This window comes from Tupaia chinensis, unplaced genomic scaffold (genome assembly GCF_000334495.1).
Source record: "Tupaia chinensis unplaced genomic scaffold, TupChi_1.0 Scaffold000225_1, whole genome shotgun sequence".
Lineage (NCBI taxonomy): Eukaryota > Metazoa > Chordata > Mammalia > Scandentia > Tupaiidae > Tupaia > Tupaia belangeri.
In genome coordinates, this window is record NW_006159700.1 from 2,332,041 (window position 1) to 2,346,372 (window position 14,332).

Below are 14,332 nucleotides of genomic sequence, written 5' to 3' on the forward strand. Positions count from 1 at the left end.
CTGTATGTCATAGACACCAATCAAAATTGTGACACACTGAAGTCCAGAGGGGAAAATTCCTTGGTTGGATTTAATGTCAGCGGCACCTTTTATATACTGGTAAGTTGAATCTGAAATTTGAAGCAAATACATATATTCAGGTAAAGATTATTTAGAAGATAATGGTGAGTGTGTATATATAAACTCTGTCCTATATCCTTCTCTTTTCTCCTAATTTGGTAACCAATCAGGTTGAATCTTTGGATATCACTTGTATTGTGAAGTCATTTGACCTCTTGTATTTCACTTTTAAGCTGCTTGTATTTCATTTTCCTGATTATGAGAACTCTTGAAGGGAGAGAACATGCCTATCACTCCTGTGGCATCTCATATAGTATTCAGGTATTTGTTACCCATTAAGAGCATTTAAAAGCTAATAATCAGGATTATTTCAGAGCTCGTCGCTTGTTAATCAGAGGAGTAATATGAGATGAAGAAGCCTCCCTTGGGAATCTAACAGAAGGAGAATTACATCATCATCATTCTTTCATCCTTCAAGTTATAAAAAAGCACAAAAGGACGAAATTAATGGTGCTCCTGTGAAAAAGAGGCTAATGAGCTGGCTTTATCCTTAGGAAGGGGTCCTCAAAAAGTTTATAGAAAAATGGGGACTAGCAGTTAGCATAATGGTTATGTCACTGGACTCCCACGTAGTCGACTACGGTTCGTGTCCTGGACCCGGTGGCTTAAACTCACGCCGGGCGCATGTGCGTGCCTGCCCAAGATCCCGAGAGGAGAATGGAGGAGAAGGGATTGCGGCATGGCCATCCCCCCAGGGGGGTGATTTCTCACTTTCTGTCTCTCTGTCTCTCTCTGTCTGTCTGGCGAGTGCACACGCCCTATAGCAAAAACCTCTCCAAAAAAAAAAAGGGTTTATAGACAATGTGCATTATGGAACAATTGTAGCTTTCAAAAATTTTTTTCACCAAAAAAAATCCCTTGTAATTTAATTCCATTCTCCACAGACTTTTCAAAATCCCCTCATATATTCCAGCAGCTGACTAGCCAACATCTAAGGAGCTAGCCCACAGGTAAGACGTGCCTGGCAAAAGATCCAGAAAGCAAGATAACAGGATGGATTCAGGGTGGAACCAGGAAACAGGAAAGCCCTGCACCTCAGAAACTGAAACGGATGCCAATTCGCCCTGTGTGATATATTACTTGGGGGAAGATTCTTCAACCTGCTGGCTGAATGTGATTCTCTGATGATTACGCCCATCTTTACAATGCTGTGTTAATGTGCTTTCATGATGGGAAGGATGTATGTGTGTGTGGCATGATGAATGGTCCAGCTGTGTTGGGTGGACCATGCAAGAAAGGTGGGAATGAAACAAAGGAGAGGAGATTTCTTAAATTGAATACCTAGGGCATTCCATTAATAGCATCATCGAAGATGAGGGCTACATTTTAAAAATAGCAAGTTAGAGTACAGATCTCTTATATTGACAAAACAATAATGGTTAGGTTATACAAGGCTTGCAAACTAACTGCTTATGAATAGCTTTCAGCTGTGTTTTGCTTGCCCTTAAAAGTGGTTTTGACTGTTTAATTGAGTAAGTAACCAATGGCTAAAAATTTGGAGATCTCACTTAAAATCTAGGATTTTGGGTTGTCTTTAAAATTCTGAAGATCTTGTCTGTGCTTCCATATGACAACAATCTGCTGGAGCATATGTGTTCCACTGGTCATAATAGCTACCACTTATTTTCTCAGTTATTGACCAGTTTTGCCCCTGATGTCTGGTAAAGATGAATGAAGTCATCTTTGTATGTGTACTTGTATGAATATATGTGTGTATACAGCAGGTATATATATATGTCTGTGTGTGTATATATATATGTGTGTGTGTACATATACATATATCTATAAAACATAACACATTATAACATGCTTATCCCAATTCTTCATTTATAATTTCAAATCTTTACAATTTTAGAGATTTCTAGGATAGTTAAACTATACTCAATGGGACCAGCAGATGGCATAATGGCTATGCCACTGGACTCCTATGTGGTTGACTGCAATTCGAGTCTCGGACCCAGCAGCTCAAAACTCATACTAGCACATATGTGAGTGTGCCCAAAATCCTAAGAGGAGAATGAAGGAGAAGGGGGGGGTGTTGGGGGTGGGGGTGTTTTCTCTCTTTCTTGTCTCTCTTTCTCTCTCTGTCTTTCCAGTGAGCACACATGCCCTATAGCCAAAAATCTCTCTAAAACCAAACCAAAACAAAACTATACTCTTTTATTTTTCCAAGCCAAAAAAAAAAAAAAAAAAAAAAGAGGAGGAGGGGGGTTGTGAATAAGAACAAACATGGGAAAACAAATAAAGCAAATATTATCTCCTATATTTACCTATGGGATCCACCCAAATTCCTAGGATGTCCTGTGGAATGCTGATCTCTAGCAAATCCAGACTTGGGTCAGAAAAGGCAACGTCCTGATGAACAACTTTGGCTAATGCTTCAGATGCCAACTTGTTACCATTAAGGACTTTGTTAAGAAGCTCCACTGTTTCCTCCTCTGTTGAACACAGTTTCAAGATAATCTTTTCCCCTGGAATAAAGAAAAATGAGAAGCCACTACATTTCAAGAGTTTCCGTGGAGAAATAATAACAGAGAGAGGGGGAGAAGTAGTGAGAAGTCAGTGAGAGCTATGCACTCGGACTGGGTGAGGGCCATCTGTCCAGACCGTGGTTCCTAAGCCTGGCTGACTGCCAGGATCACCTGGGGAGTTCCATAAAGTTCCAGCTTCGGCTGCCCTTGGCCTTAATCTGACTCCCTTCCTCTGAGAAAGATATCCAGAGGGACACAATTTCATATCCAATTTAAGAGGGCTCATAGACCATTTAAGATTTCCTGAATCTCAATAATTAATGTTTTATTTTTGACTTCACATTTAATATACTTAGGTCACTTGGTGCATGTATGAATGTTATTGAGAAGGATGGAAGTTTTTTTTTTTCTTTTTTTGAGGGTTTTGCTATAGGGCTCGTGCACTTGCCAGAAAGACAGAGAGAGACAGAGAGACAACAGAGAAACAGGGGGGATGGCCATGCCACAATCCCTTCTCCTCCTTTCTCCTCTTGGGATCTTGGGCATGCATGCACACATGCCTGGCGTGAGTGTAAGCCACCGGGTCTGAGACTCGAACCACAATCGGCTACATGGGAGTCCAGCAACATAGCCATTACGCTAACTGCTGGCCCCAAGGATGGAGGTTTGATCAACACATTGAAGTGCTACCTCCTTCTATGTTAGTGCTTTTAATTAAAAATGAGTTCTGCTAAGTAATACAAGATGAAGAATACTAATCTTTAGATGTAGCAAAACTGGATGAGTCTAAATCAGCAGTCCCCAAACTTTTTGGCACCAAGGACCAATTTTGTGTAAGACAGTTTTTTCACACACTAGGGAGTGGATGGTTTGGGGATGATTCAAGCACCCTCCATTTATTGTGCACTTTATTTCTACTATTATTACATTGTAATATATACTGAAATAATTGCACAACTCACCACAATGCAGTCTTTTTCTTTTAAAGAATTATTCTATTGAACTTTATTTATTTATGTATTTACTTATTTTAATTTGACTAGAGAGGGACAGAGAGAGAGAGAGAAAGTGAGAAAGCAAGCCGCCAGGTCCTAGACTTGAACCTTGGTTGACCATGTGGGAATCCAGCGCCCCTAACCACCACGCCACCTGCCAGCCCCCACAATGCAGTCTTTGCGGCAGCTACCCAGCACTAGCGTCACTGCCTCAGCTCCATCTCAGGTCATCAGGCATTGATTCTTATAAGGAGAGGCAACCTAGAGCCCTCACATGTGCACTTCACAATGCTGCTGCCACTGACCTGCCAGGAGGCGGAGCTCAGGCAGTAATGTGAGTGATGGGGAGTGGCTGTACGTACAGACCAGGCTTATCCTGCTTGCCCTTGCTCACCTGCTATGTGGCCTGGTTCCTAACCGGCCACAGACTGGTACCAGGGGATGGGGACCCCTGCTCTAAATGACATACATGGAAAGGTCTCCTCTGTGAAACCAACTAAGAATCAGAGTGTAAGCAAAGCTGCTTCTCCAAATGAAACCAGGGGGTATTGAGTCAAAGTGCTGTACCATCACTTTAAACAGCTTCTCAGACCCTTGGTTAAGCCATTTTCCAGCCCCCAACAGAAGCAGGAGATGAGGCTGGTAAAAGTAGGCAAATTAACAGCAACTAGAAGTGACATGAAGAAAACAGTACTCTGAGAAATTAAGGAAACACGGGCGTTTTTAGGTATGTAGATAAGTATTCCTTGCTACCCTTCCACTCTACCACAGACTTACTGAATTTGAACAAGATCCCAAGGTGATCAGAGGTTCAGTAAAATCTGGGGAGCACAGTATGAATCTATTACAATAATAACTTCTGCTCTTTTGCCACTCTAGAAAATGCAGAGTCCTTCTCACGATCTGGTCCTGCCTACATGCACATCGTCCACCATCCCTCCTCTTCCTTCTACAGCTTTCTCTGCCCTTTTAACTAAGAGAAAAATTGGGTGTGGAATGCCTTCTTGCTCCTACAATTCTAAATAAATGAGTATTAAAATAACTACTTATAAAAAAGTCAAATATAGAATTTTAAAGGAAGGATGTCTTATGAACCAATCACAGGAGTATATTTTTAGCCTTCAAAAGTTTACGTGAGATTTCTCTCTCTTCTTACAGAGTGTCTTGGAACCTATTGCATCTTAACACATAGCCCATGAAGAGGACTAAAAACTGTTTAGAGTTAATCGAAAAATCTGCTTTCTTTGTAAATGTGCTTCTAGATGCCTACTTGTCACACGATCCATATCCAAGGTTCATTATTTTAGTTTTTACCACTAAACAGCAAAAAAGTCCAAATTAAAAAAACAGTTTCTCTGAAAAGAATCAGAGAGAGATTATGATTTTTTGTCTAACTACAACAGAATGAGGAGGTCCACTAAAAGAAAGTAAAAGTGACTTAAAACGTGGCACTAAGAGGAAACTTAGTTAGTCCAACTCCCTTTACAGAGGTTCTAAGGTCCAGAGGCATGGTAAAGGAACTTGCTCAAGATCACAGTATTTCAGAGCCAGGACTTTCTTCACACTTTTCGCTAAGGTCCATGCACTCCCCAGGGAGTCTATGAATGGGTTTCAACCTAGAACCTGACTGGTCTGCACAACTGTACAAATACGAATATTTCTGGGTATATCTACAGATTCTCAAAGGGTTATACAATTTTACCAAAGGGTAAGTCAGAAATTATTTTAAAACTACAGATTAAACTCTAAAATTGTACATAGACGTCCTAAATGATTCTATGCCACATCAATCTCTCTTCAACTTTAATGGCATGATATTCTCAGGCAGAGACTGAATAAAGCTTAACATTCACATAGACTGTGTTGTTTATGTTGAGAGGCTTCAAAACATTTATTTCAAGAAGAGTAGAATATCATGTGATAACCAAGTTATAAAAACATAATAAGAGGCTTATACTTACCTAAATCATTAGTAAACTCATTAGATTCTTCTCCAAAAATATTTTTTTCCAAGCCTGGAAACTGAATGATTCAGAGTATGACAAAAATATAATAACAAAAATCAACACATATATTCAATTCTGAACAGATTTCTATTTCAAATTAAATAGCACAAGGAGATATGACATTCAAAAATTTCAAATCCTAGAAACAAATTCAAGTATGAAAAAATGAAGTCAGATGGGGCCAGACAGTGGCATGGTGGTTAAAGTGGCTGGGTCCCACATGGCCAACTGTGCAGTTCAAGTCCCAGCAGCTTGAAACACCTGTCGGGCGCATATGCGTGCATATCTAAAGTCCTAAGAGGAGAATAGAGAAGAAGGGATTGAAATTTGGTCATCTCCCCTTGAGGGGTGCTTTCTCACTTTCTCTCTCTTTTTCCAGTAAGCACATGTGCCCTATAGCTAATTACAAAAACAAACAAACAAACAGACAAAAAACACAAAAACAAAGTAGTTGAAGTCAGCTTGGTTCAGTGCTTAGTTTTCTAATATTTTCTGCTCTTTTGCCACTCTAGAAAATATAAATATTGGTAGAGTTCTGGTTTGCTAAGTACTTCTAGAAACTTCATTCTGCTCTATAAGGGCTAGGATGCTTGCAAAGGAGAGATTTTAACCATTACTCTTAAATAGCACCCTAGTAGCTTATATGAGTTAATAATGTTGATCAAGTACTTAAATTTATTACTTGAGACTAGGTAGATGAGAAGAGAGGATAACAGTAGATTTTGTTTTCATTTTCAAATGTGCTTTTGTACCTATTGGAGGTATCATTAGTGTTTAGGCTATGGAGGTGATATAGAAAAAAAATGTTTTAAAGAATTACTTATTTAATTTATTATTATCATTTATTATTTAATTTGCTATAGGGCATATGTGCTCACCAGAGACAGAGAGAGAGAAAATGAGAAAGCAAGCTACCAAGTCCAGGTCTCGAACCATGGTTGGCCATATGGAAGTTCAGCACCTGCTACCTGCCAGCCCCTAAAGGAAAATATTTTATTGATCAATACATTATACATCCATTTGGGTTAAAAGAATGGAGTCAATAAGAATTTTCTCTTACCTCTGTATATTTTGCTGTTGATCCTCAAGTAGTAAAGATAATTTATCTCAAAATATGTACCAAATTATGATATGAATGATAGTCAGGTGTGTAAAACTAAGGAAATATTTTAATTCAGTTTTCTACAGAAAGCCAATAGCCTTAATAATGCCCACAGCCACTTGTTATATATTTTCTCTCTCTCTCTCTTTTTTAGGTTTTTGCCATAGGATGTGTGCACTTGCTATAAAGAGACAGACAGAGAGAGAGAGAAAGTGAGAAACCACCCCTTAAGGGGGATGGCCATACTGCAATCCCTTCTCCACTCTTCCCTTGGGATTTTGGTCATGCACACACACACATGCCCAGCATGATTTTCAAGCCACCAGGTCTGGGACTCAAACCGCAGTTGGCCATATCGGAATCCAGTGCATTAGCCACTACACCACCCCCCCCCTTTTTCTTTTATAAGAGAGTACAAGTAGACAAGGACTGAGGTTTAGTCTCCCAAGCCTGCTTAGAGACCCATTCCTGGGCCTATTGGACAGAAGGGTCATAAAATAAAATAAAATAAGTTATTTATATAGCCAAATGGAATATCATTTATTTGTTCTTAAGTTCTGGCATTTATTCCATAAAAACAATTGCCTGAACCTGTTACAATGTTTTGGGGGAAATATGAACCCACAGAAATTAATGTCGATACATTTCTAATATAGTTGCTCAGTCACCCCCTTGCACCTCACTATCTTGATCAGTCACAAACAAGAAAAACTTGTTCCATTTACTTATTTGGAGCCAGATATAGGACATGATCATCTATAGTTTATAGAGATTTCATGGGGTCATTTTTTTTTTTTTTGGAGAAGTTTTCGCTATAGGGTGTGTGCGCTCACCAGACAGAGAGAGACATAGAGACAGAAAGTGAGAAATCAGCCCGCAGGGGGTATGGTCACACTGCAATCCCTTCTCCTCCATTCTCTTCTCGGGATCTTGGGCACACACACACACGCGCCCGGCGTGGGTTCTAAGCCACCAGGTCCGGGACGCAAACCGCGGTTGACTACGTGGGAGTCCAGCGACATAGCCATTATGCTAACTGCTGGTTCCCTATGGGGTCATTTTTTACTTCTTCTCCTGTCTGTGATCAAGATTTAACTTAAGTAACTCTAAATAATTCCAAATATCTTGAGAATTTCATAGAGACTGTTTCAGGATTTTGTAATGCTTCCAGTTGTATCCTCCCAAATGTAAAAAATATATAATTATTAATTTATTACATAAAAGGCAATATAGTACTGCAAAAAACAGATTCTAGAACTAGTTTGCCTATGCTGAGAAGCCTACCTCCTTTTTCTTTTTTCTTTTTTTGCTATAGGGAACTTGCGCTTACTAGACAGAGAGAGAGAGAGAAACAGAAGAGAAGGAAAGTGAGAAATCATCCCCTGGCCACCATCCTTTCCCCTCCATTCTTCTCTCGGAATTTTGAGCACTCATGCACGTGCACCCAACTTGATTTCCAAGCCACCAGGTCTGGAACTTGAACCGCATGCTTGGCTACGTGGGATCCAGCACCTTAACCTCCATGCCACTGTATAATTTTACCTAAGTTAGTCAACCTTTTTGTGCCTCCCTTTTCTCACCTATTACATTGGAATAATAGTTCTTGTCGCATAAAATTGTTACAAGGGTTAAGTAAGTTAATATATTTAAAACCTTAGAATAGTGTCTGGCACAAAGTAAACATTTATAAGTGTCTGCTAATATAATAATGATACTTATTATTATTAATGATATTAATAACAACATTAAATATTAGTGATAATATTGATCATTATTATTATAATTATTAAAAATATAATAATATTTCTCCAGTTATCTCAAAAAAGATCAAAATAATTTATAAAAAATGCTTTTTTTCTAGAATAAAGGGAAACTTTAAAGTCTACAGCTATAGCTATGCCTATGGGCCAGTAGGTGGCGTGGTATTGAGGTGCTGGACTTCCACCTAGCCAACTGCGGTTTGAGTCCTGGACTTGATGGCTTGCTTTCTCATTTTCCCTTTTTCTCTGTTGAGTGCATGTACCCTACAACAAAAAATTAAAATAATAAGAATTAAATTAAAAATTTTAAAACGTATCCAGCTATAAAACCACAATGAATGCAATAATTAGAATAACCAAGGTGAAAAGATGAGATTTACTATATTAATTTTTTTTAAAGTTACAAAACATTGTGCTTTCATTTCTGTTGAAATAAATCCACATGTCATGCACACACATACACGTAGAATGAAATGTACTACCAAAATTTAGCAAAACATACTACGGCTTTCTGTAGTAGCAGCATGAAGAGAAATTTTTTTTTGGCTTATTTTCTAGGGAACATGTAATATTTATGATGAAACTCATTAATAAATGAAAGACATCATTTCTCTACATGTTAAAATGGGGGCAATTTTCATTTTCTTATTCATTTTTCTCTTTTAAAGATTTCCTGCAATGAATATTTTAATAATATTATAATCAAATCAAGGGGGGGGGGAATCCGACGGTGTTCGCCCAAAAGCTAGTGTGCTGACATAGGGAGAGAGAGCAAAAAGCGTGCTCCTCTATGAGGGCAACAGCTACCAAGGCACTGGGTCTGCAATTACCTTGGCTGTGACCTTTCTTACCTTGCTCTCCATATTCTGTTTTATGACTTCCTGTACCAGTACATCAGCCAGGGTCTTGAAATCCACTGCAAACTTCTTGTTCTTTTCTCCTTCTTTCTTTTCTTCGATCAGCAGCTGGAAGAGGGCTTCCTGCTGCCTGCACGCCCTGGCAATGTTGGCAGCTTTCTCAGAGACACAGAGCAGCTCCCGGAGGATCTCTGACATTTCTGAGCCCTGCTTTTCCGCTGCAGCTGCTGGTGAAACAGCACCCACCCTCTGGGCCGTCAGCTGGAAAAGTACAAGAATGTGAAAGAGAAAGCAGTTCAGAGAGTGATGTCAGGGTGCCTGAGGCACTACTCACAGCCCATCTGGCAGTCGACCTGGGTAACAGCATGGCTGAACAGCTAGTCTCTACCATTCCACATCCTCTGTGTGGACGTCTGTAGAGATCATTTATAATTTATTTTTTTTAAATCTTGAAAAAAAAAACCTATTTGTACTCTCGAAAATACATTACACAAAGAACTGAATTTTAAGTGAAAGTAAACGTTTTTGAATGAGAATTTACATTATAGTTATACATGATCAGACAGACAGGTGGACACACAGCACAATGTGAAAGGAAAGACACATCCTTGTAATGACCCTGGCATGATCACATAGGTTCAGCGTCAGTACTGAAGTAGTGCTCTTTCTTTTGCCTGTGGGAAGAAGAAAAGAGAAGGAGAGGAGATATGCTACTGAATATCAAGTCCAGGGCAACTTTCTGAAGTAGTAAGCTGATCAGCAAGCGCTCTTGCATTCTGCAGGATTCTAAGGTCATTCTTGGATTCGCTCTGCAAGTCATCTCTCCACCAACTCCCTCTCCACCACTTGAAATTTTTAAAAACTCCCACTATCTGTGTTCTCTGCTATGCTATTCTTATTTAAGAATTTAAATAAGAAAGGGACCAGCAGTTAGCGTAATGGCTATGTCGCTGAACTCCCATGTAGCTGACCATGGTTCGAGTCCCGGACCCGGTGGCTTAAACTCGTGCTGGGCGCAGGTGTGTGCGTGCCCAAGATCCCGAGAGGAGAATGGAGGAGAAAGGATTATGGCGTGGCCATACCCCCCTGGGGGGGTGATTTCTCGCTTTCAATCTCTCTGTCTTTCTGGCGAGCGCACGCACCCTATAGCAAAAACCTCTCAAAAAAAAAAAAAAGAATTTAAATAAGAAAATAAAGTGAAACATCCAGCTTGTGGGACTTAAAATCTAATGGCTTCTAAGAGTGTTCTCATACCTTGATATATTTATTTGGTTTATCTTGTAATTAGGAAAGAAACATGTCTCATCATTTTTGAAATAGTACCTAGCTCTTATTGAATGCTTGAATAATTCTTATCTCATTATTCGAAGAATTTTTAGGAGGATTATCGGTGCTGTTTTACAGTTAAGGAAACTGAAGCTTAGAGAGGTTAAGTAACTTCTTTAGGGTTACACAAGACTAAACGGTAGGACCTGGAATCAGTCAGACACAGAAGCCTGGGCTCTTTGTGTATGATCATAATAAACAGTTTCCTTCATTAAAAGTAGTCCACTTGATGAACTCTAGGAAGCTGAGAATTAGCACAACTCTGAAGATGCCAGAGCAGCAGAGTTATTATAATTGTGAATTACATGCAGTGGTTGGTTTGTTTTAAACAAGTTTGCTAAAAAATGTACTCCTCTTCAACCTCCATTGTAATAAAAAAAAAAAGTGAATAAAAGTAATACAGTCTCCTTTTTTATTATTCTATATGTTTTACAGTTAATATTTATTCTTGGAGTGTGGTGAAACAAGTGCTGATGCTCTGTAATTAGCATGCACACAAACAGGCAATTTGACAAAACCGTGTCAAAATCCTGTAGATGCTACTGCCTTTTAAATCAGAAACTCCGGTCTTTCCTTAATCTGTGTTAAGGAAATCACAGTTGACATATTTTTGTGCAAGCAAGATTACCATTATTTACGGTATCAAAAAGTTGAAAATCTGAAACTTCAGTAAAATGTAAGATAGAATAACTATGCGGTCAGTGCAATTATATCTCTGAAGAATATTAAATACGGAAATAAGTTCATGCCATAATGTTAATTGGAAAAATGACCTTTGACCATATGTCGTGTGATGATGTGTTACCAATTTGTATTTAGACATACACAGAAAAAGAAAGAGATTGTAAGAAAGATGGGTGGATATTTTAATGGTACATAGTTATTGCTAACTAATAGAATTATGAATGACTTCTTTTCATTATGCTTTTCTTTAACTTTCAAATACTTTCCAGTAAATATATAGTGTTTTGATAATAAACAATGGCAGGCCAGCAGGTGGTGTGGTGTTTAAGGCACTGGACTCCCACATGGCTGACTGTGGTTCCTGAACCTGGTGGCTTGCTTTTTCATTTTCTTTCCCTCCTTCCCTCTCTCTCTCTCTCTCTCATGAGTGTGCATTCCCTATAGCAAATCTAAAATAATAATAAATAAAATAATTATTAAAAAAATAAGACATGGCATTTTAAAATACCTTGTGGCAACTAAGCATGAAGATACAAGAATTCCTCAGCTCCTTGAAGCAATTGTCTAAACAAAATGGGGCAACTTCAAACCTCTTGTTCTTTTCTCCTTCTTTCTTTTCTTCAATCAGCAACTACAAGAGGGCTTCCTGCTGCCAGCACACCCTGGCGGTGTTGGCAGCTTTCTCAGACACAGAGCAGCTCCTGGAAGATCTCTCAGATTCCTGAACTGTGCTTTTTGTCTGCAGTGGAAATAGTAGTCCCCCACTCCCCCCTCATCCATGGTTTTGCTTTCCACCTTTTCTGTTACCTGTGATCATCCATGCTCAGGAAACAGGTGGTCACAGTAAAATAAAGTATTTTGAGAGAGGGAAAGAAACCACATTTACATACATTCACATATTACAGTATATATTCTTTTATATTTCTTGAGAGGTTTTTGCTATAGGGCATGTGCGCTCGCCAGAAAGAGAGAGACAGAGAGACAGGAGACAGGAACAGAGAAATCATCCCCCAGAGGGATGCCATGTCGCAATCCCTTCTCCTCCATTCTCCTCTCGGGATCTTGGGCACGCACGCACACATGCCCACGTGAGTTTAAGCCACCAAGTCCGGGTCTTGAACCGCAGTCGACTACATGAGAGCCCAGTGACATAGCCATTATGCCAACTGCTGGTCCCAACAGCAGTTCTATTTTATTATTAGTTATTATTGTTAATCTCTTACTGTGCCTAAGGTATAAGTTAAACTTTATCAGAGGTATGTAATGTATAGGACAAAACAATGTATATAGAGAGTTCAGTCCTATCTAGGTTTCAGTTTCCTGGGAGGGTCTTGGAATGCTTCCCCTGTGGATAAGGGAGAAACTACTGTAACACAAAATGCTTTCAAGTGGTAGAGAGGAGGGAACCAGCAGTTGGCATAATGGCTATGTCGCTGGACTCCCACGTAGTCGACCACGGTTCGTGTCCCGGACCCAGTGGCTTAAAACTCACGCCGGGCATGTGTGTGTACATGCCCAAGATCCCAAGAGGAGAATGGAGGAGAAGGGATTGAGGCATGACCATCCCCCCTGGGGGGTGATTTCTCGCTTTCTGTCTCTATGTCTCTCTCTGTCTGTCTGGCGAGCGCACACGACCTATAGCGAAAATCTCTCCAAAAAAAAAAAAAAAGGGGTAGAGAGGACTCAGTTAAAACTTAAATAAAAATATTTGTCTACTTAAATGCCTTTTCTTTCAGGAATGAACGATGCTGCAATATGCTAGATAACTTGAACCTAAGCATTAAGAAAAATGTATGCATTAGTAAATCTGAAGTACTTTGACTTAGAAATAATTTATATGATATGTATATATACATATACATATATGCCACAAACAGTAAATTATTTATAATATACACACCAAGATGCATACATAGTATAATATACCAGCACCAAGAGTATAAATCCAATAACCATAATTTTGATTTCTTAGTAAATGGCAGCTATTATAAATGAAGTGAAAAAGAATCAATGAACCAACAGTATCTGAGTAGCTTTTTATCTCACACACAGCAAGATTTTAAGGAGTCAGACATTGAAGAAAGATAGACAATATCAGTATTGCCTACTCAGCTTGGTTAAAACCAGTGAATTTTGGTGAGCTACTCAGAAAGCTACATACCACATACCATGGCCACTCCCTCTCCTCCTCCGGAAAGTTTCACCTGACAAAGTCCTGTATAGCTGCTCCAGGAATCTGGAGTTTCTCCTCTTTGGACCTGACCTCCATGTCCTCAGTAACGACCATTCTCAACCCATCTGAGCACCTGTTGCTTCCAAAGCACAGCAACTTGGGCCGGAACACAACAATGGGCAGCAGCTACCAGCTCTAAACTACTACCCTGTAATCAACAGATGTGTAGGGTTTATTTTTTCAGGTTTTTGCCACAGGGTGTGTGCGCTCACTGAAGAGAGGCAGAGATAGACAGAGGGAAAGTGAAACATCACCCCCCACGCGAATGGCTGCGTCATAATCCCTTCTTCTCCATTCTCCTCTTGGGGCTTTAGAAACACACACACACACACACACACACACACACACACACACACACACTGCATGGGTTTCAAGTCTCCAGGTCCGAGACCCAAACCACAGCTGGCCACATGAGAGTCCAACACCTTAACCACTAGGCCACCTGCTGACCCTGGAAGAACCCTTTTAATTAGTATTTCTCAATGGGTGTTCTGAGAACCTTCTATATTTGAATTACCCAAGGTGTCTACTAAAAAGATAGATTTCTAGTTTCCACCTCAAGCTATTGAAATAGAATCACTGGGAAAAGGCCCAAGAGTCTACATATTTATCAGTAACCTGAATTAACACTGAGATTTAATAGCTCCTGTTCTCCAGGCTAGTCATGCTTCTCTACCATCATGCTGGTATTTCCAGGGGCCAGCTGAAACCTGGTAACAGGTATCTTGGAGAATCACATAGGTTTAATGGTCCTGCTATCAATGATTCACATGCAGAG

The 14,332-nt window shown here is 39.6% G+C and overlaps 1 protein-coding gene across 1 annotated transcript in view; it reads right to left on the minus strand.

Moving 5' to 3' along the window:
• The window catches only part of INPP1 (inositol polyphosphate-1-phosphatase), a gene marked incomplete in the record, with an annotated part of 33,373 nt that overhangs the window by 2,957 nt on the left and 16,084 nt on the right, over positions 1 to 14,332 (minus strand). Inside the window, 4 exon segments of the mRNA XM_027771554.1 lie at positions 1 to 110; positions 2,391 to 2,591; positions 5,548 to 5,608; positions 9,306 to 9,572. Of these exon segments, the coding sequence (XP_027627355.1) occupies positions 1 to 110; positions 2,391 to 2,591; positions 5,548 to 5,608; positions 9,306 to 9,509 (576 nt within the window).